Raw genomic sequence first — 18128 nt, 5'->3', positions numbered from 1 at the left:
ACTCTCGAATGAGTGTGTGATGTCTGAAGAGGGAAAGTAATTTATTAGCGTAAATGGAGAGACTTTTGCCCACCATTTGTAATATCGAATACTCTCGTTGAGAGGGTAATGTCTGGTGGACGAAAATAATTTATTGGCGTGAATAGGAGAGTTATCCACCACCAGGAGAAATATTGAGTACTTTGGGATGAGAGTGTGATGTCTAGAGGGAAAATGGAATTTATTAGCGTGAGTGAAGGGACTACCCCCATCACGAAAAATATCGTTTACATCCATCCATCCATTTTCTTATCAGTATTACCAGATGACTACAGCATCGCTCTTCAACTAACTCTAAATACACATTGCATGTTTGCCCATGAGATTTTTTTTTCAATTTCATTAGAAATAATCCATTCGCAGATAACTAGTGTAATTACAATATAATGAGCCTGTTACGAGAAGTTCCCTGTTGATTTATTATTCTGAAAGCAGCGGAGGACCCTTTAATCTTAAAATTCCCTTTGAGGTATAAATACGGTTAAACTTGGGTGAAAATGTCGATATAATTATTCTCACTTATTTTCCTATTGATAAACAACCTTCCGGATCATAAAAAAATTTGTCATTGTGACTAGCCTACTTTTTAGAATTGCATGATTTGCTATGGATATTCGGTTGTTCGATTTAACTAGTGAACTACGTCTAGACAAAAGGGACAGAGACAGTTCTAGAATAGGCTATCGTACCTGAAGAAGTACTATGCAGAATAGATATAGATACCCCTGAGAAAATTCTGTACGTCATCAAAGAAAGGAAAATCAACCGGAAAACCATTAGCAGAGTTTGGCCATATACGAAAATTTAAAATCGAAATGGAGAAATCCCTACCGCTCCAAATGGGGAAAAGGTCAAATCAGGACTTTAATTTATTTTTTAAAAAAATAAACAGATTTGCCGAAGCAAATGAATTAAAAAAACTCTGCTGATTTCAATAAAATTGCAAATGCCGATTCTCGTGAGAGATTTTTTTATTGGCTTCAAAGGAAGACGTACAGTGTACGTAATTTATTCTATTAAATTCTATCTTCTTAAGTCTATTTTTAGTATAAAAAATAACATTTGTTGAAGTTCTGTTAGTGTTTATTTTCTATCCATAGTTTTTATTATTCCGCTCGTAGTGGGCTTTGATCTTTGTCAGATACTGAATATTTTCACTTCTGTCTGCTATGCTCTTTCACATAGAAACAAAAAACCCCTAGTACTTTCGACAGCAGCGATCAAAACGAACTTCAAACATTTAAGTTGAAGGATGGTTACTAATGTAAAATCTGGCCTAAGACTTTTATTATTTTGACAGCCTATTCGTCAGTCAAATCAATCCTCTGATTTCGTTTTGCCAGGAGTTGGAGAGAGGCATTCCCAGAGCTGTGAGTTGAAGGTCTATTCCTTTAGATCTTCTTGTCTGCCTGAGAAAAGAACTGTGGACCTTTTAATACTTTTTTAAGTATTTCCTGTGCACAGAGTTCCATGGCATGGGAAATTGATAGTGTGGGTTATAGAGGTTTCGCTAGGTAAAAAAGTAGTCCGTTGACTGTTGCCCAAACAAGCTCCCTCGTCCTTTCTATTAATTCGAAAGCCCTTTTCGTTTAAATTAATTTGCCTTTTATTATTATTTCTAGCATCAGAACAGTCTATACGTAAGGATCTATACAGTATACTCCTTTTGTTTTTGCTGTCATTGATTTATGTCCAAATTTATCTTCTATTTTTGGATTTTTAACATTGATATTGACTAGAATACAGCCGAAATCTTTTATCCTCTATGGTTTTATATGAGGTGTTAACAAAAACCCATTTTATGTATATTATTATTATTAATAGAGCTATTTCTTTTTCCTATATGGTTTGTCTATTTTTTTGGATCTTCCGAGTTTGGTTTTAGGAAGAAGGGTTTATATTACACCTTGAAATCAATTCAATCTTCTCTCATATAGCAGGGGGTGTTCGATATTTTATGTATTATGTATTCTTCTCGCCACCCTCCAAAATATTGAAGAGATTAAGAAAAAGCACGTAGATTTTACGAATAAATAAAATATAATAAAAAAATATATATTCCATATTAGATTGTATATAAACAATACGAATTTCTTTTAGCCGTATTTGTTTCCTTCTTAATCAAAAGTCATATCGTTTTTCTTTCCTCGGTTCATTCAGTACTTTCTCTTTCCAATTCAGCTGGGCTCTCAATCATCTCGAAAAACCAGCCTTCAGGTCGGTTAATTGAGAATGTCACAGACCTTTCTCGATCATGAACCAGTAATCAATTTTATACTTTCGGGTCCGTAATGACATAACATAAAGAAGAATTGACAAACTAGAATCAAGCTAAATAGTAAGTAAAACATAATTACCTAGTAAATTTGTTTAGGCTAATGTCTGGCAGGATTTCGATCAAGCCCCATTCGACCTGAATTTTAGTCGTTTCTGATCAATTGGGTCTGTATTTTGCCATCTTCAGTTTATCAGCGTTAAGTTTTAAATTTAAAATGGGCAGAAACAAATCAGAACAGCAAAATAGACAGATCAATGATCGGTAACGATAAAAACAAAAGTTCAACACTCATTTAATTAAAATTGAGCAATTCAATTATAAAGGACTTAGAAAACACGACCCGTGAATATCATAATTGACCAAACAATCGGTTTTCTCCCATTGATTTGACATTTATTCAGATCTGAAAGTTTTCAATTCTAAGTCTAAATTCACGAGTAGTTTTTTCCGTCAAATTAACCTTATTTAACTTTAAATCAACCTTTTCTAATTCCAAATTAACTCTTTTTAACTTCATATTAAGTTCTTTTAATTTCAAATTAACCATTTCTTTAAAGCAAAATAAAAACTTTAAAAAAAACATAAAAATTATTTACAATTGAAATTAAAAGTTACATACAAGTAAATATAAAAGCAATGATTTTTCTATTATTAAATAAAGATATTTTAAATATTGGGTTCTTATTACTAAAGACACCAGACCACCTTGTTTTTGCACGAAAAAATGTCTATTTTGGAAATGCAAATTATGTCGGCCTTTTAAGTCACGGACCTGCATAGGTCTCATTTTTTAAAACGTTTTAAGCTGAACAATATTGCTTTTTGAAATGTTTTCCTAGCTTCAATCATTCATTATATCCAAAAATTTCTGCAATTTTTACGAAAAGTTCAATTTGATTTATGGAGCCAGGAAATCGTCCTACAGCAATCGATAGGAAATTTTAATAAGCTTTAGTTGGTCACTTTCCACTTTTCCCGATTTCTCAACCGTTTTCGAATTATCCTCGATTTTTGGGAAAAAACATCGTTTTTTACGTACTCATAGAAGAAACCGATCACTCTCTCTAAGAAATTATGAAAATTTCCTATTCATTGCTTTAGGGCGCCGCTCCTGGACGGAGAAAAGTCCCCGAATTTTTGAATTTACTGTTCAAAGACTGAAGGTAGGAAAACATTTAAAATAAGCCATCTTGTTCAGCGTAAAATATTCTATGTGACTTTTTTTATGGGCAGTGAATGTGTGAAGCGGTTTGTGGAGTTTTATATTCATCTGACGTTTCACTTTAGTAAGGTGACGAATTAAAAAATTGACAGGAAATTCGTCATTTTGTAGAACCTCATGTACAGTATGTTGACAGTGGTGATTCTTGAAAGGTGTGTGATAAAAATAAATACAATAATGATAAATAGTAAAATTGCCAAACGATTGCTAGAGGACGCCGCTTCTAGACGATTTTCTGGCTCCACTGCTCAATTTGAAGTTTTCATTGAGCACAAATTACCATGTTCCCAAATTTTTGAATTACTGATGAATGACTGAAGCTCGTAAAACATTTAAAAAGACCATCTTGTTCAGCGTAAAACTTTCTAAAAAATGAGACCACAAGTCTGTGTCTTAAAAGGCTGAGAACATATTTTTTTTTCGTGTAAATACCAGGTAGTCAGTTTTTTATGGTCAGTGTATGTACAAAATGTATGTACAGTAATTACTATTAAAATAAAAAATAATTTTGAAGGTATAAATTAGAAAAGGTTAGTTTAAAGTTAAAAAAGGTTATTTGAAATAAATAAAAGATCATTTAAAGATAAAAACAGTTTACTTGACGGAAAAAGCGATACGTAAAAAGAGGAAAATTCAGCGAGGATAAATGTGATCCTTATTTTACAGCTTGAAGCTGATTCTATCTACAATAAAAGAGCATGACGTTTCTTCAGTATTGAACATATTTCAAAAGGTTTTTCGACTTCAGAAAGCTCACAGTTTTTTTTCGTCTTCAGAATCTACTTAAATAATCTGAAACCAAAGAAGTGTTTTCGAAATTAAATGAAATTGGCATTTATCTGTCCACAAATAATGAAGTTGTCCCCGCACCTAAAGATGGATCTTCAAAATCCATTTTCATATTTGATGATATAGTTTGAGTTAAACAACATCGGGTTAGATCATATTTTTGTATGGGACGGCATAGTGGTCCAAATTCTTTTTACCTATGTACACGAGCGTCTCAAACATTTCGGAAGAGATAATTTCAACTTGCTTATTATTTTTGAAACAAGATTCATTAAATATGAAATAGATGGGTGGATCATACATGTACGGTCATGCACCGTGAACAAGAATATATAAAGCAAAGAAATACAAAAATCAATTTTAATTACAAAAATAATCGTCGTACCGAAAAAACGGACATTCTCTCCGGTATTAAGAACTAATTTTAACTAACTACACATAGAAATCAAAAATACAATTATCCCAACACAACTTGATCAACCCTCTTTTTTCACCTTATAAAGGTGGAGGGTGAAGATGTCCCAGAACCGGTGTTTTTCCTCTACTAATACTATCAGATAACCGGGCAGCTCTGAAGATTCTCAAGGACTAAAAAACTCAAAACTTTTTCGGAAAAAAAAATCATCAAATAACCTATCGCTAAGGTGGATCCCAGATGTATGAGTTAAGCAGTAGACATACAAATAAACAAAAATAAACCTCGGAACAACACATAGGTCCATATCCACATAAAAAACTAGAATCTTGGATAACTACCAATAGAAAGAACTTAGGTACCATTTAGGAAAAATAGAACTATCAACAGATGACCTATGTCAACTATGTCTAGAGGAAGCAGTGCACTGAAATAGCTATAAAACAGCCATGCAGCTTGGGACAGACAGTCCTGTGTAATGTAGAACTACATCCCCCTGAGAAGAAGTCCGTACTTAACTAAAGATACGAAAATCTTCTAGGAAATTAGCAGAGATGTAATAGATGAAAGTATATGTACTAAAGGGGAAAATCCCTTCGACTCCAAATGGTAAAAAAATAGCTATCTCAAGAGCTTCTGTCAATAAAAGCTTAGCCTTGGAATCAACTGGAAGAAGAGTAAGATATACAAACTTAGATCAAGATGGCCCGATCAATGCCTGTTCACTACAGGACACCGTATAGACTAAGGAAACAGTCTTGGACTATATAAGCTGAAGGTTATATAGGCTGAAAGAGGCTGAAGAAGACTTCGAAAAAAAGACAATGCTGCATGAGGAAACAGAGATATTTGGAGGTCTATCTTGGGTAGCATTTCTTCGTGGATTCGAGTACCAATCCAAAGAAGGCTAGTATGTCTTTACAATTATAAAATCATGACTACACTGGATGTCTTTTTCAACGTGCGCCAGCAGGTAAGCCCTATTTTTTGAAGAGATAAAAAAATGACCAACTGTAACCTCCCCTTGCATTCCCCTTGCAAAACCGTAGTAATTTTTTTTTCGACATCTTATTTCAAATGGGACTCCAAACATTTAAATTGTTTCTGAGAAGAGTGAGTACCAAAACCTCCTAAATTGACGGCTCTAGGATTTTTTTTAAAATATTAAAAATTAAGGAAATTTCATAAATAGTTTTTATCAAACTAGATGAAAGGTTCACAAGACAAAATTAAATTATTTTGTTCTTTGTTTAAATAACCATAGGGCAGGTTTTTGTACCCACATAAATTATTTTCGTTCAAGTAAGCAATTTCATTCATTTTTATTATGAGAAATGGGTGTGTTTAATTTTTTTTTCTATTATTATTATTATGTTTATCTCCCGACCTCATGGTAAAAAAAGGAAATGGAAACATTATTTATAAACTTATTTATTATCACAACCTAGACCTTACAAAGAAAGGATAATTAATTGAAAGAAGTAACTTGGTCAATTCACCACTAAAACGTAAATGGATTATTATTTATAAAATTTCCTTCATTTTAAATATTTTCAAAAAATCCAAGAGCCATCAATTTTGCAGATGTACCTAAGATGTGGTACTCATTCTTCTCAGAAAAAAATTTAGCTTCAGTAAAGAATTTAAAAATTTGGGGTTCCTATTTGAAATATAAAAGTGACGTCGACGTCAACGATACGTGATGGTGAAAAGAAAATTGACGACAGTTTTGGAATCTGCACAAAAATGTAAGGGCGGTTACCATTGGTCAGTTTTTGTATCTGTTTAAAAAATAGGGAAAACCTGCTGGCGCGTGTTAAAAAAGACATCCTGTATAAGAATGGATGGAAGAGTTTAGAAAAGACCTGGAACAGAGTCAGTGGAAATAGAGCCATGGTTTATCTGGGTTGGAATTTTTCGTAGGTACCGAGTACCAATCGAAAAGTTCGTGAATGTCTTAAGGCATAAGGATATCTACAAGATGCTTTTTATCTTTATGCTTTTTTTTTACGAGGGTTCGCAACAGCAGAGGTTATATCAACCCTCGGGGTGCCGGTGTTTTTGAAAAAAAGCCCATTTGTAAGTATGTCGGGTTCGAATGCAGAGCCGCTGGATTCGAACCCAGGACCTTTACCTTACGTGATGAGGGCCGTGTCAACGCCTAAACCGTTGCGGGCACCAACGCCCCTTATCTTTATGCTTTAGGCTCTTAATTGCCAACATGTATTTAGTGAGTATGAACACTACAGCTAGTCGAACATGTTTGGGACAATCTTTAAAATAAACGGTCATGAGAACTGTTTATAACACTTGAAATTCTAAAGTCTGTTCTATTAAAACAATGGGAGAACATAACACAGAATTTTTTGTTATAAAACGTTTTATGAGTATGGCAAAAAGTATATAAGAAAGGAATCTAACGAGAGTGCGTCTTTTTAAATATTTTATTATTCAAAATGGAAAAAAAATTATCTGTGCCCAACACTATTCAAATTAACAAAAAAGACGTTTAGTGAGGAGAAACAAATTGCCATTTCTTTCTATTTGACTTCTTTTGACTATATTAAAATTAAAATTCAATTAAAGCAGATTAGGGAAAGGTTTTTAACTCTGAGTAAGCACACAACACGACGGACAGGTTTATTTGTCAAAAACGCGTATTTGAGACTTTATCAAACCTTAATCTGACGAAGTACCATGCTTAGTGTTAGCTGTAGAAAACAAATGCTCACTTTGTATGTACACTGACATGCAAAAAATTCCGCCCACTTGTATATTAATCAAATTTTCACGTTTTTTGACGTATAATATTAGTCTTTGTCTAAAAACGTTTACACAAATTGCTATGGAAAATGAAAAAAAAGACAGACAGATAAAATTTGTTTCAATTAGATTTTTAATTAACATTTCAATATCGCGTATTTCTTCCTGTTGCCTTAATTACATTTCGAAGACGCCTCGGCATACTTTCTACCAGTCTGGAATTGTCTCTTTGCTGGAGGTTAGCCCATTATTCACGAAGAGTCCTTTCAAGATCGTGGAGGGTATCAGGAGTGACGGACGTGCTCTTATTCGTTTTTGAGGTTATCCCGTAAACGTTTGATGGGGTTCAAGCTGGAGAACAGGCTGCCTAGACTAAGTCCCTGATGTTAAGCTGTTGAATGTACGTTTGTACGATGAGAGCGACATGGGGATGGGCATTATCGTTCATTAGAATAGGATTGTCGCTGATTTCATCGAGGATAGGCAATGCATGATGTTCCAAAATTTCATCCACAAGCCGTCAAAGACCATCCACGACCAACAACCAACTCTGTGCGACTCTCCATTGAAATTCCAGCCCACACCATCACTGAGCTATGTTGAAAAGGTTGGCTCTGGGAAAAATTACATGTTTCGTACCTTTCCTTTCGCCTTCTTCACACCTTTCATCTGGACATCGTAGAGCAAATCTACATTCATCTGTAAAATGTACAGAAGACCAATGGCTGTGTTAGCAAACGTGAGCCGTGCAACTCTGTGTGTTCTGGTCAATTCTGGTCCTCTCACGGGGCGAAAAGCCGTAAGTCCATACTGATTTCATCTTCTTCGAGCAGTGCGTTCAGAAATTAGGACACCTCGAACTGAATAGCTTGAACAACAGTAAGGTGCCGGTTTCGAAAAATTCTCAAAGGCAAAAAACGGTCATCATGTGGTTCTGCTACCCTAGGGCGTCTAGAATCGGGTCTTCTTTGGTAGGACCCAGTTTCTCAAAAACGTCTAACGCATCTCGCAGTGAACCGGAGGGTACTCAGTTGCCAATAGCCGCATACCCTATGGAACGTCCATCATCAATAAGTGCAATACCATGCGCAACGTCCTCAGCACTAAGTGGCATTTTTAAATTGAAAACTTGAAATTAAGAAAAAAAAAGATAAAAACTAAACAGTTTATTGCTTCAGAATTCAAATGAGACAGAATATACATTTTAAATTCAGTAAAAAATCAATTTTGAAAAATCCTTTATCCTTGTTTTGGATTAAGGATTAAGTGAGTTTACGTCTAATTGATATTCCCAATTTAAAACATAGCATAAATAAATATTTATAGATAAAAACAATTAGACAAATTAAGGGCAGAATTTTGTTTTATCGAGAAAATGAAAAAAATCAGTTGGGTGGAATGTTTTGTCTGTCAGTGTATAAAAAAACTGAATCAGTCGCATGTCTGAGAGATTAAATTGATTATAAACCGACCTATCCAATCCGTCCATTGAAAATTGTATAATAAAAGATTTTATAATGGTTTTCTTTTTATTTTTTGATTAGATTTTCAATTGGGCTCGTTTCGAGGACAGACATGCTCGGTTGTGAAGAAAAATGATTTCCGCTTCTTTGCATTTAACAGTGGGGACAGCCAAATAATTCAATTTTCGCCCCAAAACGAGTAACCTTGATTTCCGTGGATTATATTTCAAAGGAGATTGATACAATCGTTTTGAAAAGAGGCTGAGAGGTTTTCTAAACTAGTTCAGTTTTTTATTATAAAACGTTTTAAAATATAAAATGTGGACAATGGACTTGTTTAAGTTTAAATGTGCAAGGAGACCGACGTACATATTTAATCGACAACTCAAATTTACCTATACGAAAGGAACAGCTACAAAGCCAGTATTTCAATTAATTGTATCCCTTGATGTTCTCCCTTTAATGTTTCAGATGACACTGTCTTCTGGTTAATGTAAATTTTAAACATTTCCAGCTTTTCCGGAATGTGTCTCATTCTTAAGAAAACAATTGTATTAAAAAAAGACAGTTTCATTTATAAGCATGCAAATATCTATTATAAATCGTGTCTAGAAGGATTTGACGAAAGGCGTTATGACAAGCCGCTTCATCAAACAGGTAGCATATGTATGACATGATTTATTATCAGGCAGTAATTATAACACGATTCTAGACATGTGTCTCTTTAATTTATGATACTATTTTATACTAGGATTGGTCAGGTTAGTCTGTTAAATGTATCGAATTATTAAGTTACCAGGTTCGAGAAGTTCTTTATAAACTTTAATTCATACTTCTCGACTCAAATTCCTAGAATTTGGAGTGGTGGGTTAAACCTAATGGTTGTTAAATCCCGAAGCGGAAAGGTAATTTAATCGGTATGAATTTCTCTCCGTTCGTATTAATTTGAGAGTACGTACTTTTCTCTTTGAAAACTTTGGAAAAATACCCACCTTGGAAGGCTGCTTCGAACTGGGCCTTGTCCAAATCGTTTGTAGAGCTGGACCCGATGGTGGAAACGTAAATCAGAAAATTAATTACGACGAGGGCTAGCATTGTGCTATCACTAAGCAAGTAACATGACCACACTTTCTACCGGTTAGAGTGGAATCGCCTACTAACCGACCAAGTATTGAGCTACAACAGGGGGTGACTAACAACTGGGGTCTTTTCCGACTCTCCCGCTAGTCGACGCCACCGTCTCGCCGCCCCCTCGCCGCCCTCGCCGCCCCCTTTGTTAAATCGACTTCATCTCAGCTACGCAACCGATCACAATAACATAACACCCTACCAGAACATCAATTTCGATTAATTCCCGGGCGATGTTTTTTCCTCTTTATATTATTACCCTGGGAGGGTGGCCCATTTGCCTAATTCGGGTCGTAAACGGAAAATAATTGTTCCAATAACAAAACCGTGTGGGATGAAAACGACCCGGGATCGAATTACAGATCTGAACGGTTTTTCGCCTTTACAACAATTTAAAATTTCAGATAAGACTGACTCTGATAAGACTTCTACCGACCTGACGATTAGATAACTCTAGAATTGGGTAAGCTGGATAGAAAAACACACGCAATCGATAGATATTTATCGCTTGTATCATGCAGAAATCACGCCTGGCTCAATACCCGGTCGGTCGATAAATGAGAAACAGGGATCGAAATTCTCATTTAGATTTCTGGAGGAAAGAGGCTGAGAAACTCTGATCCGATCGACCGTACCTACAAGCTGTTGCCTTCCATTAATCAAAGTGATTTACCTCAACCACAAATATTTAATGTTTCAAAAAGTTAACATAATAATTGATCAAAATTTATTGAAACTAAGAATAACTGTACAAAATGCATCACAAAATGGCACAATTAAAAACAAAAAAAAAACATAAATTCCTGACCTATACAAGCCAGCGTCATGCAAGGAAGCATTCTTGGTTCCATCACATTTTCCATTTATACTGCTGATATTCCTATACATCCGAATACCATTTTGTCTTTTTACTCGAAATACAAGCCACCTCCAACTTCAAAGAACGCCGTGAGCTCATTCTCTAAAAACTTAAACGCATCTTACCCATTTATTATCGTACCCTGGAATCTTAATTAACTGACCGCTTCTGCACAGTGAGGTGCGACAACGAGTCCTGACTGATACTAGGCGGCGTCATGCAAGGAAGCATTCTTGATTCCATCACATTTTCCTTTTACTGCTAACATTCTTATATATCCGAATACCATCATGGCCACCTATGCGGACGATTTTGTCTTTTAACTCAAAATACAAGCAACCTCAAACCTCAAAGAAACCCTTGAGCTCCTTCTCTAAAAACTTAAACGCTTCTCACCCACTTATTTCGTATCCTGGAATCCTATTTAACTGGCCACTCTTGCTTGCGCAGTGAGGTACGATAACGAGTCCTGACTGATACTGGCCGGCGTCATGCAAGGAAGTATTCTTGGTTCCATCACATTTTCCATTTGGTCTGCTGATATTCCTATACATCCGAATAAGATCATGACCACCACTTTCCACCGCGGACTTTTTATCTTCTCACCCGAAATACAAGCAGCCTCCAACTTCAAAGAAAACCATGAGCTCATAAAAAGAAAAACTGGAGGACGATACTAAAAGAGGAAAAAGTACACAGAGTATATTTATCCACATTGAAAAAAAACCTCAACTGTACATCAACAAGGAGCTACCGACTTCTACACTAGTTAAATACTTACTGTACTTAGACAGCAGACTGACGTTGAATCCCCTTACAAGACTGAAGATACAACGACTTATCAGAAGGCCTTTAGCTAACCGCAGTTTTATACCTTGTCACTCCACGATTAGAACTGCTTCTCAGGGTGGTTGACATAAATATTCTGCTTTATAGTCAAAGATGATGAATAAACATACTTCAGACAGGGTCTGGCACCCGTGGGTTCTCTTTAAACTAGCCCACCTACTTATAACTAATCAAATACCGCCTTGGCGTCTCACAAGGGCATTCTTGATCCCATTCTAAATAATTTTTTTTACCTGCTGGCTCAAATCCATACCATCTTCAATATCCAGAAAATGGTGGAAAACGTGAAAAAGACTTTTAGGACCGAATCAGACATGTCTGTAAGGGACAAACTAATTCTTTACAAAACATTACTTCACCTACTTCGACATACCATTTGGGTACTCTAAGTCATCAAATGTGTTGGGCTCAAGACACAACTTCGACGTATTCCTGTATTGGTTGTGGATTTTTAATAGTCAACTAGTTCCAATCCTAGTACTAACATATAACAAGTGTTGGTTGCTTCTCTCCTTCACCTGAAGCTCCAATCTCTCTTACCAGTTCTCTAACCTAACACAATGCCCGTAAGTGTCCCTTTGTTAAAGAATTGATACAGCTTCCTCAAGTTTCACTTCAATCTTTTTCTTTAGTTGATGCGTTTGGGCTTCACGCCATCATAAATGGCCATCATAATCTTCGACGAAAGATTCGTACTGCTAATAAGTTCATAGGACAAACCGATAAATGACGGAAAATGAATGACATGCCTGACCAGTTTTGAACATCCATTTTCACTCCATGCACTTAGCAAAGAACGTCGAAATTACCCTGGCCCTTAAAAGGAATTGTGCTACTTGACAGGCGTAATAGATTACGGCGGACCGAAAATCTCAGATCATACAACAATCCGTTAGCTTGATCGAATTACTCTCCCCGGGAATTATACTCGTCGAATATTTATGATATCTTATTTCAGGGAGTTTTAATATTTCAGATAAGTCACGCCGATCCGCTAGTTTTTGAATATTTTTTGTTCTCCGTTATCCGTTATTGAGTAAAATGAAGTTTGTTTTACGTCTAATGAAGGGAAAAAATGGTCGCTTCTTGACGAAAGTTATATAAAATTGAAACAGCTAGTTCATTTTCAAAAATCGATCTATGAAAACTTGAAAACATATATTAACATATATTATTACAATTCGCCCTTGTACTTTTTTTAATAAGTATATATTAAAAAAAACATTCAAGATTCAAGCCAACTTTGCTCTTAGCACTAGGGAAGCTTAAGAGAGTCTTTTTATCTATTACCTGATACTAAAATCTTACCTAACCAACAGACACATGTTACCAATGGCTCTTCTCTATCCGCCGGCTATCGCACAGATCCTATACACTGGTAATCCAAAAATATATATTATGAACCATCCTCCAGGCAATAGAACCTGCCATTTCTGAAACTATCCTTACCACCTACACATACAATACCACTATTATTTGCTCTGATAAAGATCTCGTCATCTCAACTAGAAACCTTCAAACCTTGAGCCAACCTTCAAACCATCCTTGAGCAGTGGTTCAAATGGTGGAAAATGGCAATGCACGTGTTGTGTTTACTACCACGATAGTATTCTTTTCCCAGCTGGTCCGCTACCTTGGGCGATCTTCAGTCTGGCATGGCACTCAGGAAGCTTAGGAGAATATTCTTTTTTACCTACAACTTGATCCTAAAATCCTTCTTAACCGATATACACAAGTCATCAGTGGTTCCTCTCTATCAGCCTGATAACGTACTGAAGCGTGAGCCATCCCGTATGTAGTTAATTGTACTTCATATGCGTAAGATACCGCCATCATTTCCTCCTATAAAAATCACACCTGCAAAGCCCCGTCACCAAACTTGAACAGTGTTTCAAGCGGTGGAAAGTGAAAATAAATGTACTTTCGCTCTACACGTACAATTGTATTTCTTCTCTCACCAGCCTCTAGTCCGCTACGTTGTTTATAATTGTCAACCAACTTACATGGTACCCACACACGCTTCAAAAAATAATAACATAATTGAAAATTAAAAAACACCTCAAATTACATCACCATTCTGACACCCATTTGGGTGTATGCATAGAGCATTGGGGTTCAAACAAACGTTCCAACTTCCAACGTGTACAATCCGGCATCCTCCAAACCATCGTCAATATGCCCTTCCATTTATCCAATATGTTCTTGGGGTGCCAAAAATAGCTCTAAGATATTTCACAAACGATTACCCTGTCACACAAACCCTCGTGTCAGACATTTTTCAACCAGTACCTTTCCAGATAAACTTCCTCAACCTTCCTTGAAATGTCTCTGGACGAACAACCTCCTAAGTGACAATGAGAGTACTTAACGCCAATACGCAGGAGTGACTAATATTGAGTTGTTCCTCATTTTTTGTTTTATTTTTACTGATTTAAAAACCTACCCCCTCAAAAAACTCCAGAATTTGACCTCATTACACCTTCAAAAAAATCATAGTTTTCCTAACAATTCTTTATCATGCAACTTTCCGTACAACTTACTTCCCGACGCCTTGGAAATTTTCCAATTTAACGGTTAACCCAATCCCTAAACCCAACAAACCACAACGCCTTCCGAATTCCTACCGTCCTATCAGTTAATTGCCGGTTTTTTGGTAAACGACTTTAAAAACTCTTTTACTAACAAATACCCCATCCTCAAATCATCTAATATGATGAGTATCAATGTGCATTTTGGCGTTTCCAATAGTGCTATCGCGTTGTGGACTCATATCTTCCCATGAGAAAAAAGAACGCTGCTCGGGATCTTTCTTGATGTCGATCAGGTTTTCGTTCGAGTCTGACACCTGGGTTTGCTTTGGAAACTCAGCATCCTACTGTACATGCTATCTTATCCTTAAATACTCCCTGGCCGGCAGGTACTTTAGAGTATGGGTCGGATCCTCACATTCTCCTTCGTACAGGATGGATTCGGGAGTCCCTCTACTCTCCCGCCTCTCTACTCAGTATAGACTGCTGATGTCCTTTCCCATCTCAACACCACTATCCTACATACGCTGAGACACTGCCATTCCATCCTCTAACTCCGATTCCCGTCGTAGCCCATCAAATACCCCAGACCACTTATATACCATTCACCAATGGTTCAAAAAAATGATCAAACTAAACACCACAAAGTCACAAAACATAACCTTTACCCTTCTCGTAACACTCTACCTCTAATCTACTATAAACCTAACCCCCTATCCACTTAAACTCTTATTTAAATATGAGTTTTAATAATCAAATAAGCGATAATATGAGCTTAAATAATCAAATCTAAATTCTCCATTGACAACAAAATACTCATGTACAATCATAATGAAGCCAATATACGTACGGTATAGAACTAGGTTCAACCATTACTCCCAATCTCCGCAGGATCCAGATCTTACAATCACAATTCATTAGGTTCATCATCCCCACGTATTTCCTCTTGATCTTTTCCCAGCATCCTCCTCTAAAAAAACAATAGCCCCGTGACCTCCTCTCAGTTCTCAGTGAGTGCGAGTAATTAAGTTCTAATTCTAATTTACGATTGCTATGACTAGATTCTCCACTCGATGACTTTTTTTTCAATTTGATTTATCGTAACATATTAAGTTTTGCGTAGATTATTGTTCTATTTCTCAACAATTTTTGTTGAGCTATTGATATCAAATTTATTTAAGCCAGACTAAAATATCCTAAATAAAGAAATAAAAGGAGTTAGCACGAATTGTTTGACATATGGGTTGGTGATGTGGTGAACCGAGTCTCAGTGTCACTGGAGCCATGAGTACAACGCCAACTGCGGCCTTAGGGGTATTGTTCAACCTTCCACCTCTCCATGTTTAATCCAGTAAATGAACAACCATCTAGATCCATCAAGATATGCCATTCCAGCGAACAATGGAAACTGAGGGAAAAGATACAGGTAGATGCCATACTACGCATGCTAATCAATGCCTCTACTCTAAAAAATAACTTCACCAACAAGTCCAAGGTATTTATTCCAGAAAGGGAAGAGTGTGCAACACCTACTGCTCAAAAATTGATAAAAGTACAGGAGCTGATCTCCTCGGGATGAATCCGAAGACCGAACGGTCTTTGAACTTAGGTAAATATGCTACTGTTTTCCAGTCTGAAATTATAGCAATTAAACACTCTACCAGAGAAAAAAAGGCTAGGAACGCATTCCACGAAAATACCCAATTTCTCTGACAGTCAGGTTAATTAAGGTAGATAGGTCAATAAGGCCTTAGCCTCGTCGGAGGTAAAGGCATGAAGCGTTCGGAACTGTATAGAAACCATGCCAGAAAACAGTAACAACAATTACAATTAATTAAGGTTTTTAGTTGAGATAAAAAAGTCAATGGCACGAGCGGGATTCGAACCCACGATCTTCGGCTTGATACGCCGCTGCTCTACCACTTGGGCTACCGTGACCTCGATCCACTCGGACACCAACTTCCCATCTCAACCGCACCTTTTGAAATTTCTCTCCTTTTTGCCATTTTTCAAATGTCGTGTAATCGGATTGGATTCTCGACGACAAATGAAATGGCCACGGAGAGCTTTAGTGAAGTATACTTCATTTTAAATCATTAAATTCACTAATTTCGTGGTCCGCTTGACCAATTAATATATTACAATTAATTAAGGTTTTTAGTTGAGATAAAGTGGATCGAGGTCACGATAGCTCAAGTGGTAGAGCAGCGGCGTATCAAGCCGAAGATCGTGGGTTCGAATCCCGCTCGTGCCATTGACTTTTTTATCTCAACTAAAAACCTTAATTAATTGTAATGTATTAATTGGTCAAGCGGACCACGAAATTAGTGAAAGTAACAACAATGACCTGACCCCTGGTATCCCTGAGCATTTGGGACCTAGAGGCAATGAGATAGTACATATGTTGGCCAAAAAAGGAGTTAATTCTGTATGCCCTGAAACCTACTTTCGCATAAGCCGAAAGCAAGATCCTACATTAAGGAGCCGCTGACAAGGCTATGGAAGTTGACAAACAACGTGAAGCTGGCCTGGGAGTTATAAAACATAGAGCAGGACAATAGACCTACTCATATCGAGGTGCGGAAGGCTTTCCGGCCGCCTCATTTATTCCTGTCCCTACCCTAATCCATTGTTTCATCTTAATTTGAAGCTGTTAGCTTCATTAGTTTACACTGCCACACCTTGTCAAACAAATGAAGATCATATTACTAGTTCTTGACCCGTCGTTATAAACTCCGAGTATGATTTTGTATTAAAAAATTAAAATCATAATAATATTATTATTTCATATAAATAGTATTGTAATAATGAAAATAGTTTTGGAACTTATGATCTTTAATATCTTATTAATTTAATTGAGGTTTGTGAACTGATAAATCTGTTAGTTTGATCGTTGCATTTTACCAATGGTTGGTCAGTGGGTTATTTCGTATATTGTGTCTTTTTATCCTAACCCCCAAATACGTATATTTCAGAAAAAAAAATTATAAGACTAGCACGGCGCAGAGTTTCATTAGTTTTGCAAGACCTACCGGTCTTGACGGCTTAGCATCTCTTAGCGCCGTGAATGCGAATTATATTAGTTCAACTCAAAATTATCCGAGGTTCGACAATTATTGTTACTAATTTTGCAATTAATATTACATAGTCAGTGAAATTAATGTCTTATTTTGCTTTACTTTTGATCTTAAAAGTTGCAGGTCAGAATGTCTAGAAAAAAGTATGGTGTTAACAATTAAAACAAAATTTTAACTATTAACTGAAACCAAAAGGGTGTCAAAATCGCGTCGTTTTTGCCATTTAACATCAGTGTTTCGGACGGCTGGATTTTTTAAGGGATGGTTATACCTTTATTGAATATTAAAAAAATAAATAATAAAAAAACGATTGTGCCCGAGCTTAGAGCAACAAACCCAGACAGGCTTGTCCAAAAACCTGCAATTTTTAATCGGGGTTCGATAATTATTATTACTAATTTTTATTCGGTATACAATCTTGCAACTAGAAATGGAAAAGCCGAAAGCAAGACTACATTAAGGACGCTATGGAGGTGGATTAATGATTTGAAAATACCAGTGAGTTATAAAAAACAGAGGAGTACAATAGATCTACTTATGTCGAGATGCAGAAGGCTTTGTGGTCGCCTCTTTTATTATCCGTATCCCTATTCCTAGCACTAATTGTATTTACTACCAAATTTAAAATATTACAGCAATATTTTTACTTAAGTGGGTTTTTTTAAATACAATTTTTATTTTTATTTAAGCTGCTTAAACTTGCAAAATTTGAATATGA

The 18128-nt window shown here is 36.1% G+C and overlaps 1 protein-coding gene across 1 annotated transcript in view; it reads right to left on the bottom strand.

Annotated features, from left to right (window-relative positions):
• Positions 1–10150, bottom strand: part of LOC106672824 (pikachurin) — a 181625-nt gene extending 171475 nt beyond the window's left edge. The window contains exon 1 of the mRNA XM_014404561.2: positions 9962–10150. Within this exon, the coding sequence (XP_014260047.1) occupies positions 9962–10064 (103 nt within the window). The 5' untranslated portion in view covers positions 10065–10150. The remainder of the gene's footprint in view (positions 1–9961) is intronic.
• Between the last annotated feature and the right edge of the window lie 7978 nt (positions 10151–18128).

Source organism: Cimex lectularius, unplaced genomic scaffold (assembly GCF_000648675.2).
Source record: "Cimex lectularius strain Harlan isolate CLEC.00 unplaced genomic scaffold, Clec_2.1 scaffold4, whole genome shotgun sequence".
NCBI classification, from domain to species: Eukaryota; Metazoa; Arthropoda; class Insecta; order Hemiptera; family Cimicidae; genus Cimex; species Cimex lectularius.
This window is presented reverse-complemented; position numbering and strand designations above follow the sequence as displayed.